General features: G+C 43.2%; 1 protein-coding gene across 1 annotated transcript; it reads left to right on the plus strand.

The window, feature by feature from the left end:
- Positions 1-236: 236 nt before the first annotated feature.
- On the plus strand, positions 237-9,931 carry LOC135980143 (centromere protein F-like). Its single transcript, XM_065580207.1, has 4 exons — positions 237-355; positions 2,715-2,837; positions 7,033-7,168; positions 9,555-9,931. The coding sequence occupies exons 1-4, from the start codon at positions 287-289 to the stop codon at positions 9,815-9,817; spliced, it is 591 nt and encodes a 196-aa protein (XP_065436279.1). The 5' UTR covers positions 237-286; the 3' UTR covers positions 9,818-9,931.
- The last annotated feature ends 713 nt before the right edge of the window (positions 9,932-10,644 follow it).

A 10,644-nucleotide genomic window follows, 5' to 3' on the forward strand; every position in this document is an offset into this window, starting at 1 on the left:
TGGCCATTAGTGGCCATAACCGAATTTAGGCTTTACTTAAAAATGGTTTTTAAACTCTTTTTGCGTCTGTAAGAGAGGGCTTTAGTGTAATTAGTAACTATTTACAGAGACTATTTACAGTCCCTCCCCCATGTTTTCCAGTGTTAATAGTTATAGTAACTTGACTAGAAACATGTAACAGGAGTGTGTTTCTCCCTCCTCCCTCCCCCTCCCCCATCTTCTACATTGCTAGGAAGTATTACGTCAGCTCCGTGCCTTACAGACAGTGGCCCAGCAGTGCAAGGAGATGAAACTCAACCAGGACTTGCAGCAAGCCAAGAACGATTACAATGGTCTACGGGCAGAACTTGACAACGTAGGATTTTTAATATCTGAACTATTCAAATGGAAGTGGTGATGCTGAGTTTTTATTTTATGTAAAATTTTAACTGTCCTCTGTTTTGTGTTTAAAGATCTATACGTGACTAATATTTAAGTGCAACTAAATACATCACAGGTCAGAGCAAGCTGCGCTATGTTCCTGTCACAGGGTGAGCTGGTCCATTCAAAGACTGGGGCACAGCTGCACTTTTTCTCAGGTTTAGCCCATCTCCCTGTATGATGGGAATGAATACAAGGGTCATGTGACAGAAGCATGCATCTAAACAGGCCTGCTGGTTTAGATGCATGGCAGCCTGTAGTCATTCAAGAGAGAGACCCCCCCCCACGCCCCAAAAGTTCAGAGAGACACTCTCTCTCTCCTTAGTTCCCAGGCAGAGAGCCTGTGAAGAGGACAGGTGACAATTTTCCAGAACTCTAAGGCAGAAGACTTTGGGGGGAAGAGATTTACAAGGAACTGGAAACTGTGCAGGGATAAGCCTCCACTGATGGACCTGCAGGATGCAGAAATCCCAGCTAAGGGAGGGGCTGGACTGCAGGGATGGGCATGTTCTGATAAAAACCTGGAAAAACTTGAGGCATTATAAACGGAAAGGAATAATTGAGGCTGGTAAGGGTATGTTTGAGTGTTGTGTTATGATAATAAACCAAACTGGAAGAGAGCACTACTGTAAAATCGCCACATGTGATAGCTGGTTTGATGCAAGATTGAAGGTAAACTGAGGTAGCAGATGGGCCCAAAGGCAGTTTGGGGGTAATGCCCTGGAACCCTTCCCTTTAGACTTGTTCGGATTTGAGCACTACTTCTTTTCTACCCACACTCTCTAATAGAAAACTGCTTTTTTATTTTTGATACACATGGTCTACACTGACTTAATACAGAGGTTCTAAATTTGTCCACGATAGCTGTCCGGCATAGCTATGTGTCATCCTAGCTGTGTGAGCACATTAATCAAACATTTTCTACAGCGGAGAAAATACTAACCACTACAAACACTCTTCTTTCCATGTTTACTCTTGAAACACTCGATTCATACTGAAACTTGGACGTCTAAAGGTTTTTATCCAGAAAAGCGTACTCCTTTCTAGAATGGAACTAAATTATTTCATTCTCATTTTTTTTCTCTCTTGATGTTGGTAATAAATTTACTTCCTTTTTAATTTGGAGTACTATAGAGCTCTTATGACAGATATAAAACAGATTAAAAAGGTTGAAAACCAGTTAGAAATTGGTGGTGTCACAGTTATGGTCTTGTTAACTTCCTGGTTTAGATAGCGATATAAAGTCAGGTGATAAATTTAAGATTGAGCATAGCACTACACTAATTTCCCTTTCCCCCGAAGAATGTAGTTCTGGAGACAGAGGTGCAAGCTGAATGTCTTTGTTGGTCCATAAATACAGGGAATTAAGGTGCACAAATACTGGTTTTTAAGAACATGTAACCTATTCCTTGAATATATAGTAAGTGGGAAAGGTAGAGTAATTTGTCAATCTCTTGATATTTGTGTGAGAGAAATAAAGCATCTGACTTGCTGTACCCAAACAAAAAGTGAGAACTGTGTTTTTCTCCGACATTTGGATTGTACAGAACTGAGTCTAGTTTGGTATTGATCCTTTCTGTTTGTTGGCTGTTCAATGGCATATTTGGTGATAGCTGATCATCAGTCCAACACCTAAACGTTACCTCTCAAATGAGCAGTTGAGGTCTGAGTGGGAATGGGGAAGCATCTTCTAAACCTAATAGGTGCTTGCTTTGACAAAATATGTTACGTTAAAAAAAATTGAGAGCAAGTGTTAAATCTGCTGCCCTTATGATTGAACTTAAAAGAAAGCTCTGGTTAGGATTCCCAATGATTAACAGACTGTACTATAAATATTGCTTAAATTATGAATATATTTATACATTACAACTATATACTTGAAAATGTGCCTGAAAATATTTTTCATATCCTTGCCCAGTCTTGAGTTAAAGATTTGTGTTACCTTAACATGTACTGTTTTTGGTATGATACAGAATCTAGAACCCGGGACTGGACAGTGAAAGGAGGATGGATTTTTCAGATATCTGGCCTATTTTTAATTGTACTTTTTTAAAGCCATCATGCTGAGTTTCAAGGATTAGGGCCAAATTCTGCTCTTAGTTATACAACGCAGAAGTCAACAGTTACTCCAAAGTTCTCTTTCTGTAAGAGGAAGCAGAACATAGCTTATTCTTTTTGCTTTGTTTTATAACGTATCTTTGGAGCTCATCATTTCAAGGGACATCAGGAATTGTTAATTTTTTTAAATAGATTAAATATGACTACAAATAAAATGTGATGTGTTTTCCTCATAGGCAATAGCAGTGAAACATCATTTGGAAAACAACTCCAATGAGCTTACAGAGAGGCTGTGCAGAGCAGAAGAGGCTTTATTGGCAAGCCAGTCAAAGCAAAATGAGTTGAGGAGAAACTTTGAGGTAAAGAAATCAGAGGGGCAACTGGAATAATTAACAATTTAAACTGGAAATCAGTAAGAACTGGTGCCATGTAGGCCTTACTGACTCACAGGGGAACTCTGCAAGCTGTGTGTTGGAGAATAGTGTATTTCCACCAGAAGTTGTGTTTCGATACTGTCTTAATCTGGCTATCCTTTTTTGGACCATCTGAAGACTGTGACAATGTTCCTCCTCTGCCTTGGTGAGCCCTGCGCTTATTGGCGGATTTGCTCACCTCAGAGATTCATGGCAGCCCTCAGTTTGGACACTTTTGTGGCTCAAACCTGCCGTTCATTCAGCTAACCTCATCACTGGCCAGCATGGGGAAAAGGAAGGAGAACAATCCCCGCAGTCTCTGCTGACCCACCTTGGGTCAGGGGGACAGGCCAGGGACCTTCCCCTCTGGTGGGACTCACAGTCCAAGTCAACTCCTCTTAGGGTGACCAGATGTCCCGATTTTATAGGGACAGTCCCGATTTTGGGGTCTTTTTCTTATATAGGCTCCTATTACCCCCCCACCCCCTGTCCCGATTTTTGACACTTGCTGTCTGGTCACCCTGACTCCTCTTATATCCAATAGGGGGAAGGGAGAGGGGGGAACCTGGGCCTGCCCTCTACTCTGGGTTTCAGCCCAGGGCCCTGTGGATCGCAGCTGTCTACAGAGTTTCATGTAACACCTGTGTGACAGCTACAACTCCCTGCGCTACTTCTCCATAGCCTCCTCCCAACACCTTCTTTATCCTCACTACAGGACTTTTCTCCTGATACCAGATAGCATTTGTACTCCTCGGTCTTCCAGCAGCACGCCCTCTCACTCTCAGCTCCTTGCGCACCCTTCACTGACTGAAGTGAGGTCCTTTTTAAACCAGGTGCCCTGATTAGCCTGCCTATCTTAATTGATTCTAGCAGCTTCTTAATTGGCTCCAGGTGTCCTAATTAGCCTGTCTGCCTTAATTGGTTTCAGAAAATTCCTGATTTTTCTGAAACTGCCCCGTTATCTTACCCAGGGAAAAGGGACCTGCTTAATCTGGGGCTAATATATCTGCCTTCTCTCACTCTCCTGTAGCGGGCCCCTGCCCTGTGGACCCAACCGGCCTCCCCGCCCTTTCACCGTAAGCCGGCTATACGACTTGAAGCTGGTTCGTTTCCAGACTGCGCCAAGGAAACATCTATACACGCTCGTGCTCCACACCCTGCACTTCCTCACTCTCGCGTCACACCCCGACACAAAGTGGCGGGACCTCCTGCCACTTCTAGAGGGTGAGGAGCCCCGGTGAGCCAGCCTATACTCCACCCTGCTCCCAAGGCCTGCCGGGGATGTCAGTTGGCAGCTCCTTCATGGGGCCGTGAGCACGGGCATGTACTTGGCGCGGTTCACCCCCGTCCCGGGACACCTGCCTCTTCTGCGGCGTGAGGGAGACCCTGGCGCACGTTTACCTGGAGTACGCCAGGCTGCAGCCCCTATTCCGGGTCCTCACAGATATCCTGTTGCGTTTCTGGCTGCACTTTTCCCCTCACCTCCTTATTTATGCACTCTCTATCCGTGGCCCCACAAAGTCATGGGACCTCCTGGTCAACCTCCTCTTGGTCCTGGCTAAAATGGCCATCTATAAAACCAGGGAGAGGAGGTTGGCGGATGGAGTCTCCTGTGACTGTGGGGCCTCTTTCTGATCCTCCGTCCATTCAGGCATCCGGGCAGAGTTCCTCTGGGCGGCGTCCACTGACTCCCTTGACGCCTTCGAGGAGCAGTGGGCGCTGTCCGGGGTTCTCTGCTCAGTGTCCCATTCAGGTTCCCTTCGGACCCTTTGACCGCACTCCTGTCCCTGTTATTTCATTAGTTGTCCCCCAAAATCACTTGGTTTCCAGGTCTTGTGGATCCCCCGCTAAGGCTGGGGGGATCTTTTAGCAGTGGGCGGGCTTTGGCCCGCCCACTTCCTGGATCCCAATAGGATCACTCTCCTGTAGTCCTCTGGCCCAACCCTGTCACAAGACCTATAGATGTGATACAAAATAAGGCCCTGATCTTGCAGTTTTTGCAATTGATTCCATGTGGACTGACCCCAGGCACAAAATTAGTTGTATGGTCAGGGTTTCAAAAAATTATTTTGCACCAGCTATACTACAGATAGGGTTACAGTTCATATGGAATTATTTGTCTAATCTAATTATGTCGTATGGTTCAAAAGACTCTTTGTTTAGTCCTAAAAATAAAATATATTAAATATCGGGTTGAGTTCATTTGGAAATTCTAGAATCATTAGCTGCTTCCTAAGTATACGTGTGTTTGGCCTAATTCCAAGATTTCGTGGAGGAATGGGTACTTTTTTGGTCACACAATCAATTTAAAGCAAGAGAAAATCCCCAAAATGATTTGTACATTTTTACTTTTTCAAGCACTATAGACTAGCATTATCATCAAAATTCTAACTATGAAGCCAGATCCTGACCTGGAATATATCAGCATAGCTCCATTGAAATCAATTAAGTTATTCCAATTTACATGAAAAGGATTTGGTTGTAAATTTTGATTTAAAAAAAAACCTTGATTGTAGATTAAAAGATTTTCCTTTTAATTTGGAATTAGAAGGAAAATGAAAGGGAAGAGAAGTCAGAATAGTCATAGAAGCAACATCCGAGATATATTTTTTTTAAGTTCTTATATTGTGCCAATTGCTGGTGTATCTGAATGCTTTCCAGAGTTAAGAATAATTAAGGTGACTAGCATCTGTTATTTGAGGTTTCTATTTCTCCCATATCCCCCAGAGCAGTGGTTTTCAACCGCTGGTCCACAGACCCCTGGGAGTTTGCAGACTGTCTAAGGGGTCCTCGAAAGGTTGTCCTTACAACGGAACAGTGGTTTTCAACCCGTGGTCTGTGGGGATCCAAAGAGCTCTGCGCCTCCATTTGAAATTTTCTGGGGTCCGCAAATGGAAAAGAGGTTGAAAGCCATTGTCCCAGAAGGTAAAGGGTGTGTGGGTAGGGTGGGGTGGGGGGAGTGTAAATATGAAAAATGGTGATGTTAGTTGTCATTCTAAGTTTTTGCAGGAGTGAATTTCATAGTATTGGGCCAGCTCCTGAAAAAGCCCTGTCTCCTGCATGTGCTAGTTTTACTTCTGATGTGTAGGCAGTTGTTCCCGAGGAACACAGCTACTGAAGTCTGAGAGAGTAAGATGGTATTTTGGGCCCATGTTCTTTATAACGTCAAAACTAAAGACAGATTTGATTGAGTGTTCTGTTGGGGAATCAGCGGAGTGAGTGAAACATAGGACTGATGTACTCAAGTGAACCTGTATTACTGAGGAGGTGTGCTGCTGTGTTCTGTAACTGTTGCAGATTTTTCAGGGCAGATGCATTCGAGTCTAAATACATTGGATTTCGATTATTCAAGCAAGAGTTAATGATGGCCTATGTGATTGAGGCCAAATTGTAATTGCAAATGATGGGATGGGATGTACATGAAGGTGGGAGAATGCATGTCTTGTAAATGGTTTTGTGAAAGTCCAGCATCAGAGCATGGGATTTTTTTGCAGCTATGTTAGGTTGTTGGTTCCAGATTTTTGTTGAATGCTTCTTAATCAGAGCCACTTGTGCTGAGTCACAGCAAGAGGGGCGGGCCATTTAAACCCCTTGAATTTCATTGGTATTTTGAACACGGGAAGCTCAGAATTCCTGCAGCTTTGAGACATTTGTCAGACATCAGCATTGTCTAAAAATTTTGTCTCTTGACAACTGTGTATTTTAGAATGATTGATGATAGAGTGTGTGTGTGTGTTTCTCGATATAACAGTTGGATATTTTGGACTAGGAGGTTGTGAAACAAAAGGAAAATAATTAGAAGCAGCAACGGTTTTATTCATGTTCTTTGGGTGACTTCTATCCTGTGTCAAGATCTGCTATGGGCAGGCAACAGGGAACTGGTTGCTGCTCCCTGGTTCCATATCCTGAGCCAGCTAAGTACTGCTGTGATCTGTGCCAGCTGGGAGATGTCCCAAAAGGATTATCTGCCCTCTGAGGATTGCCAAGAGTGCAGTTTGTGTTCCTAAATCATGTAAGTGCTTAGAAACCAAGGCCCAACTTTCCAGAGTCTTCATGGGACTCAGAGGGGTAGTATGCCACATCACACTACTCTCAGTTTATTGACTTAATCGACTGTTTTGTAACTAATGTTTTGTTGTAGGAAATGAAGAAGGAAAAAAACCTTCTTTGCTGCCAGTCTGATGAAAAAACACAAAAAATCCATCAGCTGGAAGAAGCACTAAAAATAGCCCAACACCTTCTAAAAGAGACCCAGAAGGATGCTGAAGAGATGAAAAGTGAGTGACACATTTCTACCTATTTAAATCCCGTTACAAACTATTACTTCAGTGTGGGAGATCTGTAAACTTCATTATAAATGGTGATTTGAAGCATCCCCAAGAAATAATAAGTTCCCACTGTGTGATATAGTTCAATTAACTTTCAGCTAATACACGCAATTCTCTTTCCAAACTGAGATTTATACAAATATACTAACTCATAAAATTATATGGTTTTAAAGCAATTAAAAATGAGGACTAAATATGTCCCAAACAAAACTATATGGTCAGCAAAACAATGTGCTCCTGTGTTTTAAAATCCCAAGCAAACAAATATACCTCAAACTATTATCCTTTAGCTTGTATATGGACTCCATCAAGCTAAAACGTGATGAAATGTTACCCGCCGAGCCTTAATTTGACTTTTCCCTACATTTGTCTATCTGGTTGGGAAAATGCATTTTGCAGACTGAGGTTTAAGAGAACAGGTAATTCTGCTAACTAGCCATTGTAAAGAAGGAGACTGCTCCCACTTATCGCTGTAGAAGTCTAACCTCACTTAATGAGATTTCAAAATTAAATGTATGGACCTAGTCCTGCTCCTATTTTAATCAGTATTTCTGCACTCTCCAATCCATGAGGCCATCCAAATAACTGCTTTGCATTTTGATCTTATTCTTGGCAAGTGGCAGCACTTTCGGCTAGCTAAGAAAATGTAATGCCTTCCAAGTCCATTTTCTTGCTTTCGCTATCTTTTATCTGTGGTTCTTAAGGTGTCAAATGGGAGCATTCTCTCAGTTTTCTGGAGGGAATAATTATGAACAAAAAAATAAGTCAGAAGATGTTTGTGCTGTAGCTCTTCACTGCAACCAACAATAACTTGTCCTAATTGAAACATAACTGAATGTGGGTGCCCAGAGTCCTAGACTGTCACTCTTAACCCCCGGACAGTTCTTCCTCTCTAAGAAGTCTCTGATTATCCTCTCTAGTTATACCTTTTCCCCCTTGTAATGGAGTGGGACTCACCCCTGCAGCGCCTCCTTCTGGTCATCCAGGGACTTAGCTCATTTCTAGCCAGAGCACCCTCTGATGGTCACCATCCTGCTCGACATTAGCCCCCGTGTCCCTCCCAGACCCTGGTGTCCTCCCCTTTCAGGGTCCTGCCCCCAGCAGTAATCCACTATCTAGGGATTCCCACCCAGGGGAATCCCCACCCCCTATCCTCCACCTTGCCTCGGTGGCTACTGCCAGTCACCATCTAGCCCTGTTTCACTAGGGCCGGCTGCAGTCTGTAATGGCCACTCATCATTGGCAGGGGACTTTGGACCTGCTGCCTTTCCCTACAACTCAGTACCTCTCTGGGCCTTGGACAAGGCCCTGCAGCCCGGGGAGTTGTCAGCCTGGAGCTCCCCAGCTCCTCTGGCCTTTCCCTAGCCCTGCTTCATTCCAGTACCCTTAGCTTCCCCAACAGCTAGGTCCCTCTCCCTTCAGAGCTAGAGGAAGATTGACTGAGTGTTTGGCTCACAGCCCTTTTATAAGGGCCAGCTGTGGCCTGATGGGGGCATGGCCCAGCTGTAGCTGCCTCCCCAATCAGCCCAGGCTTGCTGCTTTCCCCAGCCACAGCCCTCTGCAGGGTTGTTCCAATCCCTTCAGGGCTAGAGCGGGCAACCGCCCCGCTACACTCCCCTTTGAATCACCACCCTAAATAATCCTTCTCCATCCTATGGGTTGACATAGTTCAAATATCTGTTGATTGCTATCATTTCCCTTCTCCTCTCTGTGCCCCTCTTTCTCACCAAGTTCTGGGTCTTGGAGACATTGAATTTTTCTTGTCCTGTAGGAAGGGAATGCGTAGTCTTGTTTTATATGGTAAGTTGGTGTTATTCAATAGAATTCTCTTTGCAATACAGGAAATCTCTTGTATTGTCTGTCTCTCTTAATTTTACTCCATACATCAGTCCATCAAACACCTTGATCATTTTTATATATTCTGGATTTTGAAGACAGGAAAATGGACAAATAGGGCACCAAAATTCTTTATCTAGCCATTGATACTGTTACCTGTCAACCATGAGTTTCAGAGTACAAGCCATCAGACCTCAGTGAAGATGGGCTGTAGAAACAGAGTTACAATTGTGAAGCATAGAGCGATTTGACTAGCAGTATGTTCTTTCTGCAAAACTGAATTCTGGCAATGCTATACAACGTCATGGTTTGGGAATAAAGGCAGTTTTAGAACACATACGTAATTATATTCTGAAATATTAAGAAAATGTATTGCTAGGTGAAAAATTGAAAATTGTCAATATTACCAGTTTATAGTGTTACCCATAAAAGCTAATATTGCATATTTGACATTGTTTGCTTTCACAAATTAACCACTTAATTTTTTGTATTACTATAGATAAGAGTTTGTCTCAGAAAATAGAACTGGAAGCACAAGAGGCCGAGCTTCAGCATTTAAAAAGCAACAATAAATTGCTCCAGGATTCAGTCCAGGAGCTACAGCTTGAAAATGGAACGCTTAAGGACATTAACAAGGCTTTAGAAGAAGAAAAAGTAGACTTACTAGAAACAAACATAAGTTTTTCATATAGTTTAATAAGGCATTTCATACTTAAGCTTTTAAGAGCCAAAATATTTATTTGTGTCCTTTTTAATATCTAGTCTCTATTCTAATATAACATTTGCTATAACTTCTCCATTAGTAGCATGGAAATCTCATTAAATCTGTTATCTTATAAACTTCTGGCTATCAAAGATACAGGAGGTCTTTAGCGGGACACATGAAAACATGATAAAATGTGCAGGTTTTGTCTGTTCCGTGGCCCAGCTTTTCTCCTCATTTGGAACAAAGAGGTGATTCCTCTCACCTGTAGAACTGGGAGGTGGACCAGTGTTGTTGCTGAAGGCTCCAGGACTAAGCTCCATCCTTCACCTCAGGCCACCAGAAATTGTGTCCACCAGCAGAACAAGTTGGCGGTTCAGTTTCTCCCAACAACTTTGCTTTATCATTAATTTTTGTTCATTTTTCTGCTATATTGATTTCATTTCAACTTCTTGCTCCTCTTTCTCTCTCCTCAAGTAACTTCTCTGGATCCGCAAACGCAGCACTTCTCAGTAACTCCCTTTGACCACTAGTGCAGTGGTAGAAAAGCCCTGCAAAATCAAGCTAAGTCCAAGTAGTTCAGTGGGCAGCTTTTTAGGGGTCTTAGAGGGTAACCTACGTCTCGCTGCTACAAGCCACCAACCCTTGCTGTGTGAGGGGATGGGGCTTTGTTGGGCCAGCGCACTAGTGCCCTGCATGCGCACATAAACACACCCATTTGAAGCCCTGACTCCATTGTGAGAAGGAGCATGAGGATTCTCAAGGAGATGAGAACCCCACATAGTCTACTCAGGAATAACACTTGGAAACTCCATATGCTCTGGGTCCCAAAAAGACAAATGGAATTGTCCCCTTTGTAAGGAAGTAATATGTATAATTAATGAGC

Source organism: Chrysemys picta, unplaced genomic scaffold, assembly GCF_011386835.1.
Source record: "Chrysemys picta bellii isolate R12L10 unplaced genomic scaffold, ASM1138683v2 scaf1978, whole genome shotgun sequence".
Classification (NCBI taxonomy): domain Eukaryota; kingdom Metazoa; phylum Chordata; order Testudines; family Emydidae; genus Chrysemys; species Chrysemys picta.